This window comes from Nyctibius grandis, chromosome 12, assembly GCF_013368605.1.
Source record: "Nyctibius grandis isolate bNycGra1 chromosome 12, bNycGra1.pri, whole genome shotgun sequence".
Classification (NCBI taxonomy): Eukaryota; Metazoa; Chordata; class Aves; order Nyctibiiformes; family Nyctibiidae; genus Nyctibius; species Nyctibius grandis.
This window is the reverse complement of record NC_090669.1, coordinates 140,119-167,901: the sequence shown is the minus strand read 5'-3', so window position 1 is coordinate 167,901 and position 27,783 is coordinate 140,119. Positions and strand designations below refer to the sequence as shown.

The window sequence follows — 27,783 nt, the reverse complement described above, 5'->3', positions numbered from 1 at the left end:
ATCTAGTGGAATCACCTTGGCAGAAAAGGAGAAGGTACTATTTCCCAAAGTAAAATTGGAAGTATAATCATTAACAGAATCAGCTAAAGGACTCCCAGAGTGCGCAGATAAAATCTCTGCTACCGAGGTCAGAGCAGTAACAACCCAGTTTATCACGACATAAATCCGTACGAAACGCCATAACAAAACAATGCATGTTGACCAGTACCCAGCAATGATAAACTGCACATAAACACTAACAAACAACGGCAAGTAAGGTATTATTACACTTAACTCTGTAAAAGGCTTAATAAAGAGACGAGATAGCACAGCGATCAAAAATGACATTACCATCTTCGCTATCTGTTTTAATTTCCAACCCCTCGTAAATCTCAAAGGAAGAAATCTGATACTCTCTCAGCTGAGCTCTGCGGGTCTCCTCCCACTGGAGCTGGGATTCGACTTATCAGAGAAACCTGTCGGAGCTTCTTTCGTGCCCCACGTTGGGCGCCAATAAATCTGTCACGGTTTAAAGCTGGGCCAGTTATTAAACCTGTGGCAGATGCCCTCTGTTATCCCCCCACCTCCCCCCAAAGGGAAAGGGAAAGGGAAAAGGGAGAGAGGCTTCCGGGTTGGAAAATTAAAACAGTTTTAATAAACTATAATAATGAAAAAAAAAAAATAATAATAATAATAATAGAAATAATCAAATATATACAAATATATATACAAAATCAAGATTGAGCTCCCCTGAAGTCAGCCACGTCACCACCGGCACTGCAGGGCAGGCTCCGGGAAGGCCCAGGCTGGGCCTAGCAACGGTCGAGAGCTGTATTCAGGGATGCACGGATCGGGATCGGGGGCAGCAGGAAAACAGACGGAGTCCTCCTTGGACACCGGCCATAGCAGAAAGGGGCGCGACCCTCGTGATCCCCCCCCTTTATACCGAGAATGACGTGTGTGGGATGGAATACCCTCGTTGGTCAATTTTGGGTCACCTGCCCTGTCTGCTCCCCACTGCAGCTGCAACCCCCCTTCGGCTCTTCACTTGTAAGCAGTGAGGAATTCAGCAGTGACCTTGGTTTCTCTAAGAATAAGTACAGCAAGAGCCTTACTGCACAACATCCCTACCGGTGCCTCAGCGATAACTACAAACTTCGGGCGTTATCAGTCTTGGAGGCAGACACTGTCTGCAAACATGCAGTTACTTAGAGGAGACTTAGCTGAAAGCAAAAATCACTGAAAGGAAAATCGGCCTGGTTTAGGCCAAACCAGGACAGGGATGCTTAGCAAAGCGTGTGGAAACAGGCAGTGCATGTGCTTTCTGCTCCATGGGCGCTGGAGGTAGCAGTTTTGTGTGCTGGAGGCTTTATTCTCATTTTTGTTTAATAGCTTCTGACAGTTTTATCTTCCAAGAATTTGTCCCGTTGCTCTCTGGATTTATAGCTGTTATCTACAGCCTCCTGTGGCAGTATGTTCCACAGGAAGGAACGTTCCCTGGAAAAGCACTACTACTTTTGTGTAATTTCTGACTAATAACATTATTTCAGGCCCTTGGGTTCCTGTTTTGTGACAAATTTTTCCTTATTCACGTGTCCCAGGCCATTCACGCTTTTACAAACCTCTCCCATCTATCTCCCATATAATTTCTAGGTTGAGGAATCCCCTTCAGTCTTCATAAAAAAGCTGTTCCATACTTTTAGTCATTCTTTCTGCCTTTTTCTATTTAATTTTAAATGCTTCAGCTTGGGTTTTGAGATCAGAACTATACCCAATATTTCAAGACCCACATGGCCAATGGGTTTAGACAGTGAGATGATGATAGTTTTCATGGTGTTTATTTTTATTTTGTGGTAGTTTGTTGTCTTGATGGTTGTAGAGCATTAGCTCGTGTTTTCATGCACCCGAGTTGCGCACCCTCGAAGCACTGCGCACATCTCCCATTTCTTGGCTGTTGAACAGCTTGGGAACATTCGGTGTAGACCTGCAGACCCGGGCATAAGCAGCAGGATCCAGGCTGAAGAAATGGGCCTGCAGGACCGTAATGGACAGGTTGGTGTGGGCCGTGCCCCACCAGTCTCATTGTGACATATCTTCACAAACCCACAGCGAGTGAGGGCACTGCTCCTACCACACAGTGAACTTCTCTTCTGTGTCCCATCCTGCCGTGGACTGTCACTTCACTTGTTCCTCTGAACCTCCCTTTTCTTCCCGCATGCCCCCAGGCATCTTTACTTGTCAGCAATAAGGGATCAGGAGAGATGCAACGCTGTTGGTGTGCCTGCAGGAGACCCTGGGCAAGCCGTGACTAAGGTGGGACTCCTCAGTCCCTGACTTCAGTGCAGAATTCCCTGTGACCTGAGTGGGATGGCAACCCAAAGGCCACCTGGCCACAGCTGAAAAATCTCACTGTAAATATGGTCACCTTGGGGATAAATCTCTGCAAACACACCCAGAAATAAGGTGCGTAAGGTGGTGTCCAGGACATCCTCATGCCGTCCGCACGCAGCTGTCGGGGTGCGCTGAATGTACTGATCCATGGAACTGGTAATACAGCTAAAAGCTGTAACACTTTCTTCTGTTACCTGTGGTTTGCTCAGTTCCTTGTACTTCTGTCAGCAAGTGAGATGAGCAAAGTCTCCCCTTTGCTTTGTTCCAGGTGAAGATATTCACACAAGCCTTTATGGAGAAGCAGCAGATGTCAACATCGGGCTAGAGAGGAACTCCTTGACAGTTGAGAAGACTTATCTCGCGCTGTCAAACCACGGATCCGTGGTCATCCACAATCAGAGTGAAATCATAGCCCACTTCCAGTGGAAGGCTTTTGCTACTCAGGAAGAGGAGGATCAGCAGAAGCAGTAAGATACACTGCCCAGGGGTACAATTAATGTTGTGGCCTCAAGGGGTATTGGTGCTTTGATATGGTTTAGGACAAGTAAACCATCCATGGCATCAGGGTATGTGTCCCTGGGCTTCAGGGTAATGGAGCTCAGCCCTTCCCATTCCAGTTTCATCCATGCTTCAGCTGAGGATGATGTTTTGGGGAGGAAACATTGGTTGCAATGGCTGAATTTCCACGGAGAGCAAATTTGTGTTTGTGGGAGGCACAAACCACCAAGGTCCAAGACATCCCTGGGCTACAGAGGGTCCGTGAAGCTGAGGAAAGTGTCAGTACTCGTTACCTGGGACTACACTGAGTAGTAGCACTTAACATAGCTGCAGGTAGCATAACTATGATGATACTCTCTGCAGTTTCTTCCCCTCCAGCTTTGATAAGGTGGCAGGCTCCTTTTCCAGTAAGGTGCAGGGCAGAGTGCTTTGTTGGCCCAGAAAGCTGAGGCCATCCTGCTGTAGGATATTGAATTGCCTTGCGCTGTTCCCATTTCCAGCACGACGAGGTATTTCTGCCCCTTGCTTAGAGGCTGGGGAGAGTTTGGAGGTGGAGGGTTCTGCAGGGAAGGTAGGGCAGCACAGGGCTTGGAAGTGCATTTGGGCTTCAGCAACCTGTGTCTTGGTGGTGGTGAGAGATAGAGCAGGTTCTTCAAAGGGTGTCTTTGGTGAAGCTTTGAAATTCCCCTTTCAGGCAACCAAGAAACACTTATAGCCCAGGAGGATGAGCTGGAAATTACACTTAAAAGCTTGGGTGGTTTAGGGAATCCTTGTGTGACTTTTCAGACTGGGGTGGGTGTAGGTACATAGGAGTTAGTCTGAACCCAGAGCTGGTCAGGAAACTGCCTAAACTGAAGCACTTTGTAAGGGCTTCTGAGCGAGTAAAGTTCAGCGTAATTAGGTCAGAAATGCCTTGAAGGCCAAAACTAGTTTTCCACTGTTCTCTAATTTTAATTACACACTGTGTGACTTTGTGCAAGCTCAGTGTGTTAAAAGAAAATCTCACGACCTTCCCTTGGTACTTCCCTGGACCGTTCCTTTACCATCTCTTCCCACCTGCCTGTCTCAGGCTGGACCCTGAGTGATCCTCTTTCCCCTCGGAAGCAACCAGGTTTTCTCACAGTTAACTTCAACCAGATTTTTTTTTTCTAGTTACATTTGATCTTGTGCCAGTTTGTGTCATAGACTCTGATCAGGACGTTTTGTTCTTCCTTCCGTACAATCTCAGAGATGGTCATAGCTCCAAGGCCACTGTCCTGCTGTCAGGGAAGCTTTTGAGATCTGAGAGCAGAGAGGGTTTTTTCATGTGAGGAGGCAGGGCAGGACCCTGCACTGGGATGTGACCCCAGAAGACCTGGATCATTGGAAGGTCTATCCAGGGGTTTGCTCTGTCTCCCTGCTGCAGGACTTTCTGGGATGTGATGGTGGAATTACTGTCTGTTGATGGAGGTTGGTTTGAGGGTTGCTCATCTCCGTGGCTGGAAGCCCTCGTGCTCAGCACTGTAGGTCAGCCATGGAGAACCATTTCCTACCCCGCTCCCTGGGGAGCGAGCCAAAGAAGTGTTTTTGGTGCTGGTGACGGCATTTGCTCAAGGCTCTGTCTGTGCGCAGCTACTAACGTCCGTGGCTGTATTTCCTTTCTAATTGTGTTTGAGTTTAGCTGGGTGATGATCGCTCTCCTGTTTATACTGTGTTGCCTTGACTTACTACATATGGAACCTTCCACTCATGTCCCCAGAGTTGTCACCTGCTGGTTCTTCATGGCCAGGGGACTGGAGCATGAAAGGGGGACAGCAACGTGCCAGCTAGGAAGCAACTGCTCTGTAGCAGCGCTCCCTTCTCCTCTCTTGGTTGTGACCTTTAAACGCGAGAATGATTTCTGCTCCAGCTGCCAAGTAAGGGAGAGATTAACTGTGTCAAAGCTCTGCAGAGAAGGCCGGAAAGGGAAAAGATGAGGTGGTTCAAGGCTAGACTTAAGGGTTTGGATTCAGAGGTGCTGGTCCTGGCTTCTTTACTGGGTGATGCCGGGCAAAGTCCCTTCCTTTCTCAGGGCCTCTGTTTTCATGCACATGAAACCATTAATTTCCCCGACGTGACGTGATGCCTGAGCTCATTAGTTTGCTTTTAAAGTGCTCTGGGATCCTCTGGTGGAAGGCAGCATAGAGAACAGCGAGCAGATATTGTTCGCTTAGCCCTGCAGGTGTAAAAGGGAAGAAAAAAAGAGGGATGCCAGTAACGTGCAGCTTTCAGAAAACCTCTTCTTAGCTTATAAGCATGGAGTAAAACTACCTGCCGTGCCCGCGACCAACAAGTGGTGGTGTGAGCCATTTGGGACCCCGTGGCTTGGGGCCAGTCCCTTGCTCAGCTGCTGCTGCTGTTCCGCCCCGAGTGCGTCACTGCCCCTGCACTTAGACGCCAGTCTCCGTGAATATGTTGCTTGTTACATTACCTGCTTGGTTTGTCTCTCCCCGTGGCTGCAGGCTGTGTCACTGTCTGCAGAAGGGCGAAGAGGTCAAGGTGGATTTTCTCAAGGAGGTCACGGTGGACCCCACTCTCCGAGAAAGCCCTGACCTTCTCTCCAGCGGCTTCCAGAACCAGAGAGCAAATGTGCAAGGAGACTCCATGCTTTTCTCTGATGAGATCTTCTCCATTGAACCAGTGGTAAGCGACAGCTGAGAACCTCCCTTCCTTCCTTCCTCCTCTTCCTTGAAGGAGGTTGTTCAGCAGATCCCTGTGTCAGCTGGCTTGATGTGCAGAGGGAGAAACCATCAGGTTTCTAGTGAGGCTGGGAGAGCTTGTTGCAAAAAGCATTTCTGAACTGTGGGCTCCTGCCAGGCAGCGAGAGCCTGCCTAAACGCTGGGCTCTGCCTAAACGCTGGGCTCTGCTGCAAGGGCTATAAATTAAGAGCACTTAGTAAGTGTCCTTACAGTGTTCAGAGGTATTGATTATTATGTGTAAGGGCACACCTTCCATCTGCTGTATGGGAGTTAACAAAGGATGTCAGAGCACTGGCAGTTCACGTAAGAATGAAATGGTCCCCTGGAGAAAGGAGGCCAAATTCAGCCCAAGTTTAATCACGCAAATACCATTCCCTTCCTATAACCTGGACTTATACCATGTGTGAATCTCCCCTCCAGTGTAATCTGTGAGCCTGCACACAAGACTAGCAGGTTTAAACAGGCTTTTTGAGTTCTATTGCACATAAGTACTGAAAATGTTTTGCTTTTCTGTTTATGCAAGCAAAACCCCCCATCCTTCAGTCAACCAAAGCCCTGATTCTGCGTATTTGCGTGGTCTGAGATGAAGAATGCCCACTGTCTGAGCAGTGCAAAATCCTTTCTCGTCTTTGGAGTAAACCCTAGAATAAGCCCAACCTTGTTTTTTTCTTATTAAAATAGGTGAACCTAATTTTTTTTCAAGGAAGGGGCTCATGTTCTCTTGGTTGCTCCTATAGCCCGTATAAGGCTGAGAGCCACCAATGTCAGCACAGCTGCAATTTCACACCACTGGAGCTGACAGCAGCACGGTGTGACCAAGAAATTGTGTCAGAGCAGGAGGAATATTGTAGAGAGTGGGAGCTGATCAGCTGAGTGGTAAGAGCATCCTGCGGTGCATCAGAGCTGGTTTTGGAGTGTCCCCCAGGGCTCCTGCTTCGTTACAGTTGGGCTCTGTCTTCACAATGAGCTTAACCCACTCTTGAGCTCCTGAAGTGCGTTGAGGTGAGGTCCAGAAGTCTGGCTGCCCTCTGTGCTGAGTCCTGGTACTTCTCGTCATGATGAATGGATATAAAGTGTAGCCTGGCCTCAAGTCTTGGGTGGAAACCTCTCCTAAATGGTATGTTAATGTTACAGTTTGCTCCAGGACTGAATGTAAGTGGGCTACTACATGAGTCTCTCCCCTTCTGTATTGTCCAGCATTATCAACCTCTTAATTTCCTTCAATTCTGTTATTTACGGAACAATCAGTTTCACATTCAGAGTTTTGCTCCTGGCTTTCTTCTCCGCCTGACAAATGGGTGTCTTTACATTAAATGATATTAAGTATTTTCTCCTCTTTATCAAATGTAGACTCTCAAAATCCACTGACTTCCATAACCTTCTTTCTGGTGATGGCCCCAGAACCTTTAGCTTGGCCAAACACCCTTCTTGCCACGTAAACCTGCTGGAAAGACCCCCAAAGCTGGGACCTTGCTGCATTACTGACCTTCTGGCCAAAAGTGGCTGCTCTTTTCTTCCCACCCATCACCCGTGATGTCTGGGAGCACCCTATAGAAATAATCCAACCTTTGTAACAAGTGTCTAGAGGAAAGAATTTCTTCCAGAGGCTAGGAACCTGATGGAGGGATAGTAGTCTTGGACACGCTTTCTGGGCAGGGTGGCTTGGCAGGGTTTGTGCAGAAGCTTTGCTGCATAAATGGACCATTAGCTGCCGGTATTTTCAGATGTCGCTGTCTGTAGAAGCTGCAGCAGGTTACTTCAGCCTGCATCGGGTTAATTTGCTGATGAAAAAATAACAAAAAAGAGGAGGCAGTGATTTTGGAATTACCATGTGACCAGGAACATTTGAGCAGCCGTCCAAGCCTGTGGGAAACAAGCTGTTATGCAACTCTTGACTTTCTGAGCGCATCTCAAGTTTGGTTTAGTTTATTTTTACAAATACACGTGATATGTCAGCAGAAGCAGCTGTGATAGAAGCCCAGGTGGCTACCAAAGGACAAAGTCCTTGCTTTTTGCTGCATCCTCCCCACCACCGCTTAGCTGTGAGTCACATTGCAGGCATGTGGGAGCTGACTCCTTGGAAATGGAAACGAGAGGAAAGAGAGGACAAGGATTTGTTACCATCGTACTGACCTTGGCAAGTCATCCCTGTCCTGTCATTGCCTGGTAGCGACTCCTCAGTGTCATGTGTTAACTCTGAGCCCATGGAGGTGGTCTTCAGGATGTCCAGGTTAAGGTTGTTTATCCAGAGGTTGGGCCAGGAGGTAACAGCGTTGTTTGTTCCTGCAAATCCCCACCTCAGCTGGGTAACCAAGCTGATCCCCATCCAAACGAGAGGTTACTGCAGAGCACTCCAGTTTTTGGCAGAAGGCACCATCTCCAGTGGGAGCCATGGTCCATCCCACAGCTCGCTGTGGGTTCAGTTATTTATGGGAAGAGGCAGATGTTGGCTTTGGCTCTGCCTTTCTCTGAAGTGCCCTGAGCTAGCAGGATGCGCTCTGGGCGTCATGTCGGTACTTCTGTTGCCAGCTCTGTCTCTGTTTTTCGGTCTGCTTTGAGCAGTGATTTCCTTTCTGGGGGTTGCCTTCCCCCTTTGGCAAGACAAAGCGGGGGATTTGGCCAACGGTTGGTGGTGCCCAGCTTTTCAAGACCGGCTTTTTCTCATTAAGGCTGGTGGAGATCTAGCGGATTCTCATTATTTAGGGGCTGAGGGAGGGGAAGACAGGATCTGCAAGTATTTACGGCTGGGCTTTTGCATAGAGGTCACTTCTGTAGCTGTGAGTCGTGGTGTGCTGTCCCCTCCCGGATCACGTTGCTTTACGCTGTAGCGAAGCCAGGGCCCAACAGCTGGAGGTTTTGTGCTGTGTCATCATCCATCCACTGCCTGTATTTTATGCCACCTGCCACTTGCAGCCTGAGACTGACATTAAGCCAGAATTGTTGTCGTGCCGTGTTCACGTGCTGTGTATGTTGTATTTCTGTCCTGGTTGGCATCCGCGGTAGTTTTTGCGTGCTCTGGCTCAGCTGCCATCCTACAGAGAACGTGCCAGCCCAGGCAGCCCGCTGGCTCCTGAGGTGTCCTGAGGCTCTTACGCACGTAGCAGTAGCCTGCGAGGGTGGGTAATGAAGCATTTCCTTTTAACCAGCAGTTCTTTTTCCCTGTGAGGTAGCAGGAATGTGAGGAACCTCTTAACAGCCTATTTTAATTGCCCAGGAGAAATAACTCAATATTTTTCTAGTTTTATAGTCTAACGTACAGCAGTAATGAAAGGAGAAATGACAAAACCTTCCCAGAATAGTTGTGTCTTGAAAGAAATTGTTTTAGCCGTGGAATAGTAGAATAAAGTGTAACTGATTGTTCCTTCTTGCTTTCCACCCTCGGAGTCAAACGATCTGGCTTATGGCTTCACTGACAGTACAGGGAAGCTGTCTGTGGACGTACTGCCTAAGGCTTCTGACCAAGTACACTGGATCCTGCAGAGAAGGGTGATTTCCAGTCAGGAGCTCTAGAGACTGAGTCTGTTAACTGCTGGTGCAGGTTTTCTTGGGACTGAAGGTACGAGCGCAAGGCTCCAGCCATAATGCTGCAGGAGGATTGTTCCAGAGCGCTGTGCTGATGCGTATCAAAGGATGGGTTTATTGCTACTCCGTAGCTTGTTTCCTCTGGTGCCTTCGAGGAGTCTTGTCTGACTGTGCCGGGGGATCCAGCAGCTCCTCAGACGTACAGAGATCTGTCCCGTGTCTGGATCTTGGCGCATCACTCAGCGGTTTCCTGGGGCATGGCAAGACATCATCCCTGGCAAGGGAGGTTTGTGTGCTGCACCCTCATCTCTTTAGGTTGTAGAAGAAGAGATGACATTGGCCCAAAGCTCCAGGCTTCTCCCACACTGGTTAATTATACAGTGTACGGAGAGATCCCAGCAACACTGCAGCAATCACTGTGGTCTTGGTGGCATTGAGCAAATCATCCCCGCAGGAGCTCAGCCGCTCTGAATAACGCCTGCTGGGACTCCCTCCCTCTCCCTCGCTGGGTGGAGATGTGCACTTGCAGTGTCCTCCTGGGTTCTTGCTGAAGCTCTGTTTTTTTGGTGCAGTGGAAGTTCACCATTCTGATGTTCAGTTTGGGCTGTCTTGGGCCGGGATCCAATTCCAGAGTCAGATAAACGCCCCGAGAGCACCGACCCGGCTCTGGTTCCCCTTCTGACAGCAACGGTGATGCGGGAATGGGAGGAGGCCAGGACAACTAGGGCTTTGGGTCCTGAGCAATGTCTCCTATCCCACGTGGACACCAGCAGGCAGCTAGAGCAGCTTGCAAAGCCCTGGTATTGCTCTCCTGCCTTCTGTGCCCTAAGCAGAGGGAGCCTTGGACAGCAAGTCCCAGCTGGGGTAGCCAGCTCTCTGACAGGGCCGTGCCTTCATTTGCAAGGTGGTTTCCAAATACCTTCTGCAAAGATGAAAGCAGGCAGAGTTTTCTCTCCAGGAGCTGATTTGAGATGTCCTGCTGGGTGCAAGTCCTGGCTCTGCCAGGGTCCAGCTACCTGGTGCCTATGACAGATGTGTTTGGACTACTGGGGGTTAGGTGGGGACAAGAGTTGAATGGGGCCAGGTCCCATGGTGGAGAGAGAAAGAAAGGATATTGAAGCAGATTTGATATTGCACAAGGCAATTTTGTGGCACGAGGCAGTGTCCCCTGAGAACAGGGTAAGTGTGGCATTGTTATCCCAAACTGGTTTAATCGAAAGCTGCAAAGACCAGAAGGGATTCCTCTGAGAGGGGAAAGCTCTCGGTACCGAGCTCGGTGTCTGCAGAGAGCCCAGGACATGTGCAGAGGCTGCTCTCTGGGCTATGAGACAGCATGTAGCCATGCACTCCTGGGGCTAGTAGACCAGTGGTGCGATGTGAGGACTATCACAGCTTTTTACATTACTCTGAGGAGGAGGGATATCCTCATTGCCTGCCTTTGGCACAAAACTGGGGTGTTTCAGGTTGGTGGAGAACCTGGGATGTTCAGCTTCTGCATTCAAGGGGGTGTAGGTTTTGTAGCCCGAGACTCCCTGTAGATGATCTGATTTAGATATATCAAGTTTATACAGAGTGAATATTCCCACATCTTTTCTGGACAGTTGAGGGCATGCAGGCTTTATTCAGCCCTTATTCCTTCTGTATGTTGGGACCTCCTTGGAGAAACTGGGGCTAAGGGTGCTGCCCTGCCAGAGGAGCTCCCGGAAGGTTTTTGCTGCCCTGAGAGGAGCACTGGATGTATCGCGTTGGCTTGGATGGACTCTGCAGTGACTGGAGGCCTTGCTGTGCCTCTGTTTCTGGATGCTGTAAAACGGGGAAGTGGAATTGACTGAAATATTCTTTTCATGAAGTTCTCTTTCTGTCACTTCCTTCCTGCTGTAGTCACGATGTCTCCCTGTGCGTATCCAGCGCTGCAGTGGGGATCGTCGCTGCGCAGGTCGCGTTAGGGGCTCAGGCACGCAGAGCATCGCTCTGGCTGCCAGAGCTTAGTGGCACAGGTAGGTTTGCCATCCTGGTCCTGTCACCCAATGCTCAGTTGGCAGTGACCGGAGCAGGACAGGTGACGTGGGTGCAGCTCGTAGCAAGACAGAGCTGTCGTGAGCATCAAGCACGTGCTGTTCCTGAGCCATCTCCCACTCTTGTCCCTGCTTTCTGGCTCGGCGCCGCGTTCCTGGGTCCCCTGCCCTGTCATGGCCGTCCCTGTCGCTGCCTCCGTGATGTATCGCTGTGACTGTGCTCCAAGCAGTGGGGTAGATCGATGTGTCGGTTGTATTTGTTGCAGACTTGCTGGCCTTGGAGCTCATTGAATCCCACAGTCAGCTGAACTCGCTCGGCTAGAAAACCGCACTGTTGTTGGCAGATACATATTCATCAGGCCAACGGGTCTTTTTAATTTTCTTCCTTTCCTGCCTGGCTTTGTTTTTGCCTATGAATTGTATTACGCTTGCTTCCATTAACGGGAGATGTATTGCCTCTGTCAGCGTCTGAGTAATAACCACACTGCCCCGAAGTGTCTGCAGGGCCGATATATCTGATTGTGGCACCTAAAATAGACCCGTGAGTGCCACCAGCCTGCGATCCAGCAGCGAGCAGCAAACCAGGGCTTTGTTAGACAGGTGACCTGAAAGACTGATAACTGCTGCGTTAGGCTCGAAGGAGTTTGCTTTCTGGCCTCGGTGGAAGGAAGGATGCTCTCTGTTTCCCAGGAATGATTTGGCTCTTGGAGACCTCGTTCTTGTTCATATGAACTCTGCTTTAGAGCAGCCAGTGTTGCACTAAATGTGACGTGGTAGAAAAATCTCACTCTGTTTTTTCAGCTAGATCCCAAAGTCTTGCAAGAAGTCACCCAGTCCCAGCAAATCGGATGGTCAGGTTGTGGTAGGCATTGTCTGTCTGACAGCGAGCGCACACTCTGAGCTGTGTGCCCCTGGTAGTGCGGCGATGAGCACTGGTGAGTTATTAGACTCTCATTAGCCAAGCCAGGGAGATCTATCATCCGAGTATGTTTTTCTCAGTGGTTTGGCTTAGGCAAGCTCCAGGCATCATGGCAGAGCGTACGTTGTTGGGAGCACCCTGAGTGCTTTTATTCCTGCACATCTGAGAGAACTCTGGGGGTGATCAGTCCCTGCAGCATCCCAGGGGCCCCAAAGGCTCTGATATCTCGTACATTGGCTGTGGGTTGCCACCTGATGTCCCCAATTTGCTTCCTCAAGCAAGTGTGTGGCCATATAATGAGGCTTCGTTTTCATCCAGTTGCTTGCTGCGTAGAAACACAAAGTACATTTGATCTGGGAAATGTTTGCTCTGTGTTTTGAGAGGAATCCAAGTGACTTTATTCTTTCTGACTTCCCTTTTCTTATTATTGTGGTGGTGGTTTGTTGGTGTTCAAAACAGTTTTCTCCGCCTGTTTTTCCCTCTGTTGACTCCGAGCAGACTGTGCAGTAGGGAATTATTTGCAGCCACAGCCCGATAACTCACCATGTCACAGCTCTTTAATTTTTGTGGGGACTGTCCTTTGAGCTGTAAGCGCTGAGTCGATGGGAAGTATTATAGTTATTTAATATTTATGCTGCAGGAGTGCCGGAGGCTCCAGTCAGTTCAAGACTCTTCTGGACAAAGTACTGAGGGTACCCAGCAGCAAGCAGAATCAAAGCCTCGCTTTGTTGATAGAAAAATAACACAGTTCTTCTTGTCTCCTTCTCGAAGCTACATTTTTCATTCCTGGTATTGTTACGGTTGTCAGGGGTGCATATATTTATGTCAACAAATGCACGAAGAGGCATTTGTAGTGGTAGGGGGTGATGGGATGTAAGTGGTGCCTTGGTTGAAACCAGTTGCAAGAAGCGAGTGAGAGCCTTCACGAACCAGGGGTGCCTCTGAAAATGCCCAACAAGGCTCCCTGGGACTGAGTGTCAGGGCTCTTTGGGAGAGAAGCTGGGAAGAGCCTGCGTGCTGGCTGAGTGCTTGCAGCAGCTGTCATCAGGAAGGAGTCTGTTCTTCGTTGATCCCCAGGCGCGAGGGCTTGTTCTGCTGGGTGCTGAGTGCCCCGGCTCACCCGAGCGCGATATCTGCTTGAATACGTGTAGAGGTGAAGGGTAGAGGAGGCAGCACCTTCGTAACTAAGAATGGAAAAATCCATTGGAGGTGTTAAATCTCTCCTGGTCTGAGTAAAAGCATTCACGGAGCCGTAGTGATACAGGGATATACGGGAAGGTTTGCAGGAGAGAGGTGCCTTTTCCTTAGGCCAGCTGGTACCTCTGAAGAAATCCTGCTTGATTCGCTGGAGTATGAGCCAGTTTGGTTGCTTCGTTATAGCCCTAATTTAACAAAATGCCTCTACCAGATACCAGTAAAGGGAGGGGACTCAGAAATTTTTTTTGCAGCTGCTTCCAAGCTCTTATAAATTTTGTTGGTAAGTGTTACTTGCTCCTTGCTCTTCATTGATGCTCTAAATATGGGCTCCAGGGCTGTGGTTGAAAACAAGAAATGTAACGTTTGAAGGTAAATGGTGTGCTGTCTGCTTCTGTTTCAGGAGGGAGATATCTGGCCAAATTCTTCGATTGAAATCAATGTGATCTTTAAACCCCGAGAAGCCAAAGTCTATCAGCAGGAGGTCTACTGCGACATCTCAGGTACAGCTCCTTTCTCTCCTGTTACCCACCGTGAAGGCGAGGCACAAAGAGAACCAGCCCAAGCGGTTCCCGTGTAATTGTGGGAAGGGTCGATGGTGCTGCACATGCCCACTGTCCCTGTAGCTTCCAGGTGATCTCCTGTCCCAGGGCCAGCCCTCGGGATGCCTGGCTGTGAGCTTGGGTCACTGATCCTAGGAGAACCAAGGCAGTGAAGGGATAAATTTTCATGCCGTGGGTTTGCCAGCATTTGCTCTGCTGCGAGGTATCTGTAAAGGCCGAAGAGCTGCACAGCAGAACAGCTTTGGTGGGTGAGCACTAAACCCCTAGAGACCATTTACCTCCAAGATGAGTCTTTATTACATGGCTGCAGCATCAGACTCCTGAGCTCCCAGTGTGCTCCCAGACCCTGGCTCACCTCCCGCTACCCGGGCGCTGCCAAACCTCAGGTGGCTGAGCCCTGCTGAGCGCGGGGTGTCTGCCAAAGGACCACCTCTGGCCAGCACCACGGGCTGCTCTCCCTGCATGGGAACTGTCACCTTGGGGCTCCAAGTCCACAGTGTGTACGGGTAGCGTTGCACAGGGCTTGCTGTACTCAGCAGGGTGAACACCCTGCCTGAAAATCGGAGTCCGAGCATCTGCCAGACAAGCTTTATGCTCATCCTGTCTTCCAGAAAAAGATTTGACAGCGCTTCTGGGAGCAGCTATTGTTGACCCACCCCAGTTACACCCTCTTTGCCCTTACAGAGGTGATGGCTTTGCTGTGCTAGCACGGGGCAGGGAGTGCTTGCAGCAAGCTGCGTGGTTCAGGTTACCTTGTCCTTCCTCTGCACCTCTGCACGGTGCTGCTTAAGGTGTATTTGGAGAGTGGGAGAGAGCTGTCAGATTGCCATCCAGGGAACATGCTGGTTTTCCTCATCTAAGAGGAAGAGGTGTGAGGCCCGTGGTGCTCCTGTTCGGAGGGTGCTGGAATCACTAACCCAGCTGCTTTGTTGCTTTCCTTACTGCTCCAAGCTGACGGATACAAATGTCAAGAAGCAGCTTTTTATTTATACAGTAATTGCGCAGGGTTTACTTGGCAAATGCCACCTCCAGTAATTACACAGGGCTTGTGTTAACAAACTGTCTTCCTGCCCACCAGCTGCAGTTGTTGGAGCTGTGGAAGGGAAGGATTGATTTAAAAAGTTGCTCCTGAGGGATTCCTCGCTCAGCGCTGTGGCTCCTGGCTCTGGGATTTGTGCTCTGGTGAGGGGGGTGTCCATCACTTTGCTGCAGGGATCTCCAGGGATTGCTCCAGGAGAGCTTTTTCGTTGCAGAGGAATAGGAAAACTACTTGCATGCAACCCTTGAGCTGGTCTGGGAGTTGTAGGAAACAGAGCTGGGCCAATGATCTGTGTTTAGGAAGAGGAGCCTGCTCTGGAAAGACCCTGATGGGCTCTCAGGAGAGCTTGACCCTTCCACTGGCTCCTTGGAAGAGGACGTCTAGGAGGTCATTTAAATGATGCACCTACCCCCCATCCCTTACAAAACAGAGCTGATCCCCCCTGTATTGTCAGGGTGGAAACTGTCCCAGAGTCAAGGTTCCTGGGTGCAAACAGAGTTTAAAGAAGAAAACAGCCGTCTTTAACTAGAGAGTCAATTAATTGTGCTTCTTGGTTCCTCTGAGGAGCGTGACTGCCTTCCTCGTGCATTTGCACGCCACTCACAAATCCCTTCGGAGCGTGGTGTACAGATGGTGGGGGAATATTTGGAAGCTTTGCCCCAGTGCAGCACTGTGAGTTGTGCAGCTGCATCTCCTGCCCCACTGGAAAGGGGTTTTGCTGGCCTCCACTTTTTTTTGCAGGTGCCTCCATAAATTGCTTAGCAGATGCTTTGGGATCAGGTGGTTTAGGGAGCTGATGGGCACTGGGTAACTTGCAAAGCTGGCAGTTAAGAAGTGGTTTGAAATTTGCTCTTGGCAAATATTTAAGCTCAAAATGAACTTAGTTATTCATGCAAATAAAGCCGTGACTCCTGAGTGCCAGAAGGAAGCACACGGCGGGGGGTCAGACACCTAAAATTAAATTTTATTTTTTAGATTTTTCTGCCTATGGAAATGTATTGGGTTTCATCTGATTTCTTCCAAAACCCATTTCTAAGCCACTCTTGCAGGGAGAAGCAAAATCCCAAATGCTGATCGTTTCTTTACCTTGTGATGTCCTGCATCACGTAAAACTGTGGATCTCTATTTATTGACGTGGTCTGATGAGAATCACGTTCAAAGCCAGTCACAAAACATGGGGCCATGCTGTGACCAAGAAACTGAGTGTCAGAAAGCAACAGAAGTTAAGGACTTTGCCGAAGTCCTGTGCTGTTGGGCCACCTACACGCCTATTTATTTGAAAGCAAGGCAGCAATGCCAACTTGTGCATCCTGCATGACGTGCCAAGGTATCATTCCTACTGAGATCCAAATTCTTGCTCCACAGTGACCAGGTGTGGATTTGGGATTGAGGATGAGGAGGCTGTAGCCTCTCGGTGCCCTTGGTCTGTGTCCTCCAGGGCATGTTATGGTGGGAGCATCAGAGGGTCACAGCCCAGCTGTACCCAGGCCTTGGGCAAAGGCTGGATGCTCCTGAAAGCTCTAGCTCCTAGCAAAAAGGAGGACATGCTCTCTTTTTTTCCCCTCTTGGCTCTCCTGAATGCTGCCTGTAGTTTAGTCTGCTCCTCGTCCCTTGGGAAAAGCCCACTCTGAGGTTCACCTGGAAGGAGGAAGAGCAAAATTTCTGGGTTTTCCTTAAGTTTTAAGTTCAACATAGGGGTTAGAAGAAAGGATGGTTTCCATGGACCTTCAGGAGAGGATCATAGAATCACAGACTGGTTTGGGTTGGAAGGGACCTTAAAGACCATCTCGTTCCAACCCCCCTGCCATGAGCAGGGACACCTTCCACCAGACCAGGTTGCTCCAAGCCCCATCCAACCTGGCCTTGAACACTGCCAGGGAGGGGGCAGCCACAGCTTCTCTGGGAAACCTGGGTCAGTGTCTCACCAACCTCACAGCAAAGAATTTCTTCCTCAGATCTCATCTCAGTCTCCCCTCTTTCAGTTTAAAACCATTCCCCCTCGCCCATGAGGATGAGGACCTAGTGCAGAAGGGGAAGATCTGCCCCTCAGTTTTCCATTGCAGTGGCCATGGGATGTGTCTCAGCATAATCACGGACAAAAGCTTGTCACTTGGAAATCTTTGCCGTTTCCTAAGAGCTTTCATGGCTTAGACCTAGAGTTTTTAATGAAAATGAAGCTACGTGTGATGCAAGTGGAGAAATCTTTTGACAGTGAGCACCCAATACAGCCTCTTTTATAGTATCTGTGGAGCAGAAATGCACAGCTCTCCACTTAATGCCTGAGCTGTGAAACATAGCTCTCATCTCTGCCAGCAGCTGGGCTTTGGCTGGCTCCGCTTAAAGATGTTGAATTCAATAAAAGCTCCCTGGCTCGCTCTTTCTGGCTTTGGACGTTATCGAACATCCTCATCCCGTGGTTGCAAGATCAAGAAGTCAGTAACCATTGACAAGGCTGTTCCAGGAGAGTGTTTTTTCAAGTTGTGGTCTGGTCACTGGGTCACACCTGGGCTGCTCTTTCCAAGAAAAAGTCATTTTGGATGTTCTCGATTAACTACGCAAAAGACTTTTTTTTAAAAGCAGCCTTCAAGCCCTGATCTTTAATAAATGGTGAGCGTGGCCCGAAAGCAGCTTGAAGGAAAGAGGAATATTTTTGCACAAAAGCTACACTGCAGGTTATACACAACATTTTGGGGCTCTCTTCTCCTCCGTGTGCTACTCTCTTCCCATGCAGAGTAGAATGGGATGGCAGGGAGAGCCAAGCTGAAATTCAAGCTGGGATTCAGGCACTTTGGGCTGCTCTGGTGCTTCAGAACAGCCTTCAGACTGAAAGATCCTGCTCTGTGTCATCTTATGGAAGAAAATTAGCATCAGAGGGTTTAGCTGTGAGCCTTGGGTCTCTGCAGCAGGGGGTGTGTGTATTAGCAGTACGTTTATGGCTTGTCTGATCTCAGTAGTGAGGAGGCTGGTTTTCCATAACCGCTCAGCGTGTTTCAGGTGAGGCGTCTTTACAGAGATGAGCTCTGGGATCGTGGTGGGAACTCTGGAGATCACAAAGCCCTGTGTTATTTAGGTGCTGCAGCAGGAGGCGAGCCCTTGAGCACCCAGGTACGGAGCTGGCTGTTGGGCACAGGCGGTGGCTGAGATGCTCTGCCTGCTCCAGGCAGCGCTGGGATGTGCGTATCGCCGTTAGCAGGGAGCTTCACCTTCTTGGGCTCGTGTTTCTCTGCTCTTGTGCTGTTGTCTCTGAGTACATCAGTACAGATGGCATATTTTTATCTTCAGTTTTGTTCTGTGAGCTTTGTGCCTTCACTGGATTTCAGAGCTTATCTAAGCGCATGGGAAGAAGTTCAGTGATCGTGGTTTAAACTCAGCGTCACTTTTTCAGGGTACAAACTGATCGCTGGATTAGAAACCAGCCCAAGGGGTTGGTTAGAAATGAAAACCAGCCCCAAAAAAAATCTCCTGAGGGAACAGAGAAGTCCTATATCTTCTCCCGGAGCATCTAGAGCTGGTCTCATCCAGCACAGAGTCAGGGACTAGCACTGAGGCAGCCTGGAAAATCCAGGATAAGAGAGGGAATTACTGTACTGAAATGAAAATCTCTCCCCAGGTCGTGAGCCCAGGCTGCCCCTGCTCATCAAAGGAGAAGGCCTAGGGCCCCGGCTCTGCTTCAGCTTTGACCAGCTGGACATCGGGAAGGTCTTCATTGGCTCAGCCAACAGCTATGAGGTGAGTACTTAGGGGTTCACAGGGGTTGGGCTGGATCCTGATGGCTCCCAGGGCAGCCCTGAGCCTCGTGGACCTGCGGGATTTCTGGCAACTCAGACATAACGGTCACATTTGGGGGGTTTCACAGCATCTGGGTACTTTTGATGGGGTCTGAAAGGTGTATATGTTGCTCACAAAGCCTTACTCCATGGGTTTTGGCAACCTCCCTTCAAGATCAGCTGGGAGGCTTCCTGCAAAAAAATCTCCCCTTGACACGTGAAAGCAACAGTGGGTCAAAAAGATCAGTGTCCAGAAGCTTTTGTTTCAGCCCTAGATGCAATGCACCTTTGTGCTCCGGCTGGTAAAAAGCAGCTGGAGCAAATTTACTGCGTTTGAACTCAAGTCTGTTGCAAACAGTTTTCGGTTAAGTGCATCCTACCAGTTCCTGGGAGTCAGAGGAAAGCCGTCCTGGCTCAGAGCTGCCCCGTGCAGAGAAATGGGGAGTTTGAGCCACACTTCAGTCTTGGTGCATCACTGGCTCTATAAAGAGCAAAGCATTTGTGGAAAGGGAGCAAAGGAACTTTCTACATATTTGCCTCCCCGCAATGGTGTCAAGTCTTCTGCAAAAAAATAAGAGCAACTGAAAGAGGTAGAAAATGAGGCAATACCTCATGCTAGACACTTTCAAAAGCTGGGCTGTGGCAGGGCAGGACATGCTAAGGTGTTTTCTCACCAAAATATTGTGCGCTCTGTGCATTTTTAATGCTGATATTTTGTTGATTCTCTCTATCAATTTATTATTTTCATTACTTGAGAAAATGTGAATAAGTAGGTGATGCTGTTGGTGCTTTCCTAAGCAGCTAGGCTGGGGGTAAACCTCAGCTCAGCGTAAACATGAGCCAGCAGTGTGCCCAGGTGGCCAAGAAGGCCAATGGCATCCTGGCCTCTATTAGGAATAGTGTAGCCAGCCGGTCTAGGGAAGTGGTCGTCCCTCTCTACTCGGCACTGGTGAGGCCGCATCTTGAGTACTGTGTTCAGTTCTGGGCCCCGCACTTTAAGAAAGTTGTTGAGGTGTTGGAGCGAGTTCAGAGGAGGGCGACCAAGCTGGTGAAGTGGAGGGTCTGACCTACGAGGAACGGCTGAGGGAGCTGGGGTTGTTTAGCCTGGAGAAGAGGAGGCTCCGAGGTGACCTTAGTGCAGTCTACACCTACCTGAGGGGAGGTTGTAGTGAAGTGGGAGTCGGCCTCTTCTCCCGGGCAACTAGCGATAGGACAAGAGGGCACGGCCTCAAGCTTTGCCAGGGGAGGTTCAGGTTGGACATCAGGAAGAATTTCTTTACAGAAAGGGTTATTAGACATTGGAATGGGCTGCCCAGGGAGGTGGTGGAGTCACCATCTCTGGATGCGTTTAAGAAAAGACTGGACATGGCACTTAGTGCCATGGTCTAGTTGACAGGGTGGTGTAGGGGCAGCGGTTGGACTCGATGATCCCTGAGGTCTCTTCCAACCTGGTTGATTCTGTGATTCTGTGATTCTGTGATCCCTCAGTGTGGTTTGTAACTAAGATGTAAAACACATGAGAGAGTAGTTTTCAAGTTACCAGTGCGGAGTTTGAATATGTGAATATTTTCAACAGCAGCTGCAAAATTAAAAAATAAGGGACATTGCTTCTGTCTCAATTTTTTTCTAACAGGTTTTGCAAGGATGAAAATTAGGGAAAAGCAATCCAAAGTAGATAGAGAAGTCCCTGGCAATGGCAGGATTTCACCCTACCGCAATCAGAGACTGCCCAGCTTTGCTTTGGGTCGGGCTGTCGGTGACAGACAGCACGCTGGTGCTCACGGGCGGACGTGGGCAACGTGAAAAGGAATGAATCCCAGCGAGTGCTGCGGGGTTGTGTCACTTGTTTGCGGCAGTAGGTGTCTCGAGTGTTCAACAAAACACGGCTTGGTTCTAAATTTGCAGGTTATTCTAATAACGGTGGCTGTGAATATTTAGGAAAGGGAAGTTGTTTGGAATAGCTGGAGCCGCTGTGCACCTCACGCCCATCCTTTCCTGACATGTCTGTCTGAGCAAAGGCTGAGAAACTGCCATATTAAAGAAAAAATGGAAGAAACCTAAATTATATTCCTTCGCAGAGTTGGGGAGTGCCTCTGAAGCTGGTGATAGTGCTGACCTGAGGTGTCTTCTACATATAATAAACCTGTTGGCTGCAATGGGAGCTGAGCGTGTTCTGCCCTCGGCAGGGTCGGACTCACCTGGAGCAGAAGCAGTTGTTGGTGGTTCACTAGTAGTGCTGCAGTGGCCCTTCCTTGCTCTTAGGGACAGGTCTGAGTCACCCCAGTGATGCTGAGCAGGTCCTGTGCGCTGCAGGTCGAAGCGGACTGCTCTGTGTCAGCGCAACAAACCCAGAGTGACTCTGTTTGCGTGAAGCAGAGCGTGACTGTGACTCTGCAGAGAGAGAAGTGACTCTGGTCACTGCTTTGCATGAGAAAACCCAAAGGCAAAACTTGTCCCCTTCTATTTTCTTTGGCTTCTGCCAAGCAGCAGCAGCGACACAAGTATCTTCTGCCTGTTCTGTTTATTGTTTAGTCAGATGTTAATTGTTGAATCAGAAAACAAACCAGCCTTCCGTAAGAAAGGAGGATTCCTTATGCATTCGATTTTGCTTCCTTGTTGCTGCAGGCGAACCTGGTTAACAAAGGACTTATTGATGCTCCCTTCGACTTGGTCCCTCCAGCTACAGCTCTGGGCTCCTGCTTCACCTTCCTTCCCCAGACGGGCACCATTTCGCCGGATGGGCTCCAAGCCATCAAGATCTCCTTCAGTTCCACCATCCTGGGGCAGTTCACGGAACAATTTAGGTTCAATGTGAATAGATCCCCTGAGCCTGTGACCTTGACTATCAGGTGAGGAGGGTTGTGGAGGCTTGGTGGGTCCATCTGTAGCTATCTCTGAACAGTCATCTCCCACCTACCTCATTTTATGGTGAAACAGAGACAAAAAGGTGTTGTCTAAGGTCTTAGTGTGGGGATGGTAGGATCAGAGCTGAGACGAAGAGCCAAGGCTTTTTAACCTTGACTCCAGTTTGAACCTTGCAATTGCAGCAGCAAATGATGAAGTGTAATTGTCTGCAAGGGGCAATGACTGTGCCTCCTAAACTCGATACCCAGTTTAACTCTGAAAGTCTTGGGTCACCTTTCCCTTCATGGTTGAGCCAGGGTGGCTCTGTGACTTTCCAGGATGCTCTTTGTACAGAATTTGGCAGCAGTAGGTTCCTTTTGTGACCCTTTGACATCTACCCTGGGGCTTTAAGTGACTACCCATGCTGGAAAAAGTTTGACTGGAGGCTGCACAGGAGAGGTGTGGAGATGCCTGCTGCCCAGTCCGGGTACCCAGGAGCTGGAGTGACTCCTTCCTACAGGTAGCTCGTTCCCCCTTGGGCCACAGCAGACAGTGTGGTGGTATCAGCTTTGGGCAGTAGATGGTCTGGGATGTCCCACCTGAACACACAGCAAGACCAAAAGGGGCTTTGGAGACAGTTGAGAAATGGGGCAGCCTGGGTGATTCTGCAGCCAGGAGAAGTGTTTTTCAAATCCTCTGTGAATAATGCATACAAAATGGGTGGTCACCAGAATGACCCCTGGGCCCTGTTCTGCTGACACAGCCCTGAGCTCGGTACAGACCTTATGTCTCGGTGAAAGAGGGTTGCTGGGCTTATGTTTCTTTCTTCCCCATCCTTGTGCTCCTCTCCTTCTGGATGGTGGCTCCTGTGCAGCCCATCTGATGGTGGCTCCTGTGCAGCCCATGTCATGGTACCCCAGCATCCGCATGTGCTCCCACACAGCTGTCCCTCAGCTTTAATTCCCATTGCCATCCACTCTGAGATGTCACCTGCCTCCTTGATTTCTGTCTTGCCTTTGGTTCAAGGATCCCTATCCAGCTCTTATCTCTCATTCTCCAGCCCCACAACTCAAGCTGTTCGTTTTCAAACTCCTTTGAGATGTCCACCCACCAGGTCAAGCTGAGCTTCCGTTTTGGGAGGCTGTGAGCACTGGATTTAGTCCTCCGTAGAGGAAAACTCCCAGTTCTTTTGAGTGGAGGCAGGCTGGCTGGTGGGACGCTGGGCTGCAAAGGAAGGAATGGGGATGAGTGGTTCAAGTGGTTCCTTTCCCACCTTGTTATCCTTCCTGCTCTGCAAGGACCCGGATCTCCCTTCACAAGTGCATTAATTAATGCTACTGTAAGACACAGTTGTTGCCAAAACCACTGCCTTTCCCCCCTGTTTCTTGCAAGCTGTACCACTATCAGCTGTTGGGCACAGAGCTCGGGGTTGGCTCCTCGCCTGAGCCACCTGGGCAGTTGTTCAGGTTTAACTTCCTTGAGCACGCAGCAGAAATGGCAGTCATTTCCCCGCTTGCCTGGCAAGGCTCATCCTTAGCAGTTTCCCAGCGTGATCCCCAGTCGTGGTTGGTTTGGAGGTAGTTTTCCATCGTCTCCTGGCAAAGTGTTATGATAGAAAGCGTGTCTGCTCCCTTTGCTCCGTCCAAAGTAAGCTGTTAGGGGTTGGGAGGGTAGGTCTGATTATGTGAGGTCCTTGGAGAGGGAACTTCATCATCAGCAAGGGTTTGCTACCTGATTGATTCTCAGGAACTGATTAAGCTCAAAGAATTGAGTATTAGCATTGGACTGAAACTCCTGAAAGTCAGTTTTGAGTGCTTTTTGACTATGCAGTCAGAAGATGCCCAAACTGTAGATGATTATTCTTTACTTGGAAACCATCCTTACAAGGTTCTGAGTGCTTGTTTGTTTGGTGTTTAGAAAGGGAGCTGGAAATGGGACACCACGGATGAACACAGGTCCCGCCTGCAGGATGGTGGCAGTCCTGTGAATAAAGTAGAAGGCCCCATTCGCTGTGGTCTCTGATTTAACTAAGAGGCAGAGCTGGCATTGATTGGCATCAACCATTAAATCAATTAATGAATGTTGTGCAGCTCTGAGTGCCGATGTCAGTGGATGTTGGTGAGTTTTGGAGTTTGGAGCCTGGCTGCTGCATTTAAGGTCGGGCAATGAGGTGTGGTGGGTTCAGGGCACCCACGTTTGGTGGTTTAAGATGTGTTGTTCTTGGATGTGTCAGCTGGTGCGCTGGTGGCAAGCTGATACTTTCCTCCAAGATTCAACTGTCCATTGTGTAGAACTGTTGCTGCTCTTGTTGAGGTCAGTGGGTGTCTGGGTGCCTCCCTGGATTCACACCTCAAAATCCTGCCTGCCTAATGATTGTGTGGATCAAGGTCTTCTGAGGAAAAGATGTTCGTATGCTACATGGAAACACCAGTTCCAGCTAAGAAATAGCAAAGCAGGGAACCTGCAGCTGGGAAGGCTAGTTCCGAGTCCACTTTTATGTGGACACCTCTGTGTCAGCATGTTACAGATGGGAAAACTGAGGCACAGAGTGGTCAGTTGTTCAGGGTCCTTCATCAGGCCAGCAGCAACTTGGGGCCATGCCCTTGCCCCCCTGTGTGATGTGGTGCCCTGAGCCACATCAGCAGCTATCAGCCGCTGATCACTTTGCTTTGGCTGTCTCCTGTCCGCAGGGATGCCATGCTGAGCACATGGGTGATGGGTTGATTTGAAACCCACCATGGTTCTGAGACCAGCTTTTATCCACCGGAGCAGTAATGAAAGCTGAAAGCTTTGCAGTTCTCTGTAACCAAGCCAATGCCTCCTCTGCCTCTCTTTGTCCTCACAGAGGCTGCGTCATCGGACCGACTCTTCATTTCAACGTACCTTCCCTCAGCTTCGGTGACGTCTCCTTTGATGAGTGTGGCCCTGGGCTTGGACCACAGGGTGAGAGGTCTGTGCATGACCAAAACGGAGCGCTTGAACACGAGAGCATCTGTCACTTGTGTTCCTCCTTAGCAGCCTCCAGGGTGTTAGAACCAGGGCTGCAGATCCTTGGCAGCAGAATGACTGTGCAAGTCCTTGTCCCAGAAGGTCCCAGGGGATGGGGCTGCAGGAGAAGGGAGTTTAAGCCACACACTAGTCTGTAGCTGCTCTGGGTAAATGTTCCTGTTGCAAGGCAAGGACACCATTTACCCACCTGACCTGTAGTGTGAGATGTTAGTTGACCTCACTAGCACCTCCCAGGTAATATGCCCCAGCAATAGCTCTGCATCAGGCACTGATGTCCTCAGAGACGTGGGCTCCTTCTCCTTCCCCACCGAAAGCCCATCTCTGCTGACAGAGCCAGTGGCTGAGCATCCAGAGCATCTCCATTGAAATGCAGATCCTGGTTCTCCATCTCCGTCTCACAAAAGGCTTTTTACTGAGACGATCTAAAGTTTAAATGTGGAATCGATCGTGGATTGATTGAAGGGCCGTTATCATTCCGTGCCCAGGATGCCTCTGTGTATTCATGCTGTTCATGGACTTCTGAAGCAAACTCATTACCTTTCCTGAGCCGCTTCCTCCCCTCCCTGCATCCCCGCTCTGCAACTGCTTCGGTGCCTTTTGAATAAATAAACCAGCAGGAAACACGCCGGGCAGAAATATGGTTGTGCAACAGGAGATTGATCCTGCTTCATCTGACTGCATTAATGAGGCCTTGTCAGCTGAAGGCAGATGTTGTATTTTCGCTTCTTTTAGCCGTGCTGCTGTTGTCTGGGTCTGGAGACTTTGGGTGGGATTGTGAAGTCTGTGTTTGTCCTTTTTGTGCACCTCCTGCCTCCACGCTGGAGTAATTGCTGGAGGTGGGCAGTGGTCGCTGTCCATGGGCATGGATGAGCTGTCTGCTGGGTCTGCAGTTGGTTTTCCTCCACAGCTATATTCCAGTAACACTTGGTAAGCAGGCCATGGGAGATGTCTCCTCCTCGCAGAGCTGGCCAGCCAAGCCAGATGTCCACTCCAGAGCAGGCTGTGGGCTGATGTCCTGTCTCTGCAGAACATTCAGCCTGGAGAAGAGAAGGCTCCGGGGAGACCTTCTAGCACCTTCCAGTGCCTGAAGGGGCTGCAGGAAAGCTGGAGAGGGACTTTTGACAAGGGCATGGAGTGACAGGACGAGGGGGAAAGGTTTTAAACTGAAAGAGGGGAGATTGAGATGAGATGTGAGGAAGAAATTCTTTGCTGTGAGGGTGGTGAGACCCTGGCCCAGGCTGCCCAGAGAAGCTGTGGTTGCCCCCTCCCTGGCAGTGTTCAAGGCCAGGTTGGATGGGGCTTGGAGCAACCTGGTCTAGTGGAAGGTGTCCCTGCCCGTGGCAGGGGGTTGGAACTAGATGGGCTTTAAGGTCCCTTCCAACCCAAACCATTCTGTGATTCTATGAACGTCCCCTTCGGGTATGGCTGTATCGCCGGTGCATAACACAGAGCTGGTATCAAAGCTCAAGTGCTGTGAGCCTTTGTGGGCGGTAATCAAAGTCAGTCTGCAGCATGGACGTGATGTTCGTCAGGTGAGGTGAGACATGGGTCCTGCTCATTTCTAAGCAAGGACCAGGCTCGTCTCCCGTGAAGTGGGCTGCAAATTGTCCCGTGCTCAGTCTGGTTGCCCCAAAACAGGAGATGCCTGAAGGATCCTGCCTAGAGAAACTGCATGAGAGTGCTTTGCATCATGCTGTAGTTCCCAGTTTCATCCAGGCTTTCTTTTGCTGTAGCTTCTCCTTGATGACAATACACTGCTTTTATCTATTGAAAACTGTGGGAGTGTTCCCGGAGTTAACAGGGAATTTCATGGGTTGAATTTTCAGAATAAATGGTCTGTCTGGGGGCACACTCATAAGTGAGAAATAATTGGTGCTGGTTTTGGGGCGTGTGGGAGCGCTTCTCGGTTAAAGAGAGAAAAGCTTCTGGGGTTGGACGTTGCCAAGGGAGGGAGCAGTCTCTGTGATGAGCATAAGTGCTGATGAATTCCTTGCTTAGTTTCTCCATTAGCTGTAATTCAGATTGAGAAGAGCTAAGCTCCAAGCAGAGTTTTCTCATAACAGGATATTCACCCCAGGAATCACGGGATGGCTGGTGCATAAATTCAGATTTGTGTCCCTTTCCCAGGCTTTCCTCGCACCCTGTCGTGTCGCCTCACCAACACCTCCTTGGTGCCCATGACTTTCAACCTCCGCATTCCTGGGGACGGCTCGGGAGAGCCCAGCGTTACCAGTGTTGGTCAGGTGTCAGACAACACTCGCCAGTCCTGGAGAAAGGGAGCTCCAGGTTCCATCAGGCCAACCGAATTTACCGTAACGCCCTGCAGAGGAACCGTCCGCTCCCAGGGAGTCCAGGATATTCAGGTATGCGGCGAGTGCAGCCATACGTGCTTCAGCAGGTGGAGCTGAAGCTTCACTGGTGTATGAGAGGGCTTTAGTGCTGGTAGCATAGCGTGAGTAAGATACACGCACTAGTGTCAGGCTTTTGTTGGCTGGGTTACGCTGGGACACTTCTGAAGGAGCACTGTTTTGTTTCCAAAATCATAAGCTGAAGATCTTGTACCGTGTAGTCAGGCACAGAAGACATTCATGTGTTTTTTGAGCTGCTTAGAGTGGTTTCTTTGATTTAAAGTGGGCAGAGGAAGGATGAGGACAGAAGGTGGCTGTTCAAGAGAGATGTCATTGTATAAAGCAGTTTGCTTTTCTTCCCGGTCTTGTTTCTCCTCTCCCGTGGAGCAGAAGGAGCTGTATTCACTGCAGCGATCTCCAGTGGGGACTGAAAAAGCTCTGGCAGCAGTGAACTGCACAGCGTCTGCTGGGCCACGTTTTGCCCTCAGCTTCCCACTGTAAAGCTGAACTCATTAGGCTCAAGTCAACAGATTTCCTCTGGATTTATGCTAATGTAGTCGAGATTAACAATTAGTCCCTTAATTTTAATACAAGAGTGAGTAGAGCATTAGTCTAATTGTGCTTTAATGTAGCTTACATATGCTCTGATAACTGCTCGGTGTATTTAACGAAGCAGATACTGGCAGAAGACTTACATTACTCCCAGACACTGTGCTCTACACGTGGACAAGCAGAAGAATTAGGGCAAAACCCTCCATTTCCTTACCATGGAGCGAGAACCAGAGGACAGCACACATGGACAAGGGCTTTTAGGAGTGATGGGGTATTTGATGCCCTTCTCTTCTGCCAGGTCACCCTGTGTTCCAACACCGTGAAGACGTACGAGCTGGCACTCGTGGTGGATGTGGATGGTGTTGGCGAGGAGGTGTCGGAATTGCTCCTCACAGCCAGGTATCGGCGCTTTCCTTGCAGCTCAT

General features: G+C 49.8%; 1 protein-coding gene across 1 annotated transcript in view; it reads left to right on the top strand.

Annotated features, from left to right (window-relative positions):
- LOC137669471 (hydrocephalus-inducing protein homolog) overlaps positions 1 to 27,783 on the top strand; it is an 88,057-nt gene that overhangs the window by 40,872 nt on the left and 19,402 nt on the right. The window contains exons 7-15 of the mRNA XM_068411571.1: positions 2,639 to 2,837; positions 3,513 to 3,515; positions 5,349 to 5,529; positions 13,640 to 13,739; positions 18,449 to 18,567; positions 21,231 to 21,454; positions 24,295 to 24,371; positions 26,586 to 26,821; positions 27,657 to 27,757. Coding sequence (XP_068267672.1) covers positions 2,639 to 2,837; positions 3,513 to 3,515; positions 5,349 to 5,529; positions 13,640 to 13,739; positions 18,449 to 18,567; positions 21,231 to 21,454; positions 24,295 to 24,371; positions 26,586 to 26,821; positions 27,657 to 27,757 — 1,240 coding nt within the window. The remainder of the gene's footprint in view (positions 1 to 2,638; positions 2,838 to 3,512; positions 3,516 to 5,348; positions 5,530 to 13,639; positions 13,740 to 18,448; positions 18,568 to 21,230; positions 21,455 to 24,294; positions 24,372 to 26,585; positions 26,822 to 27,656; positions 27,758 to 27,783) is intronic.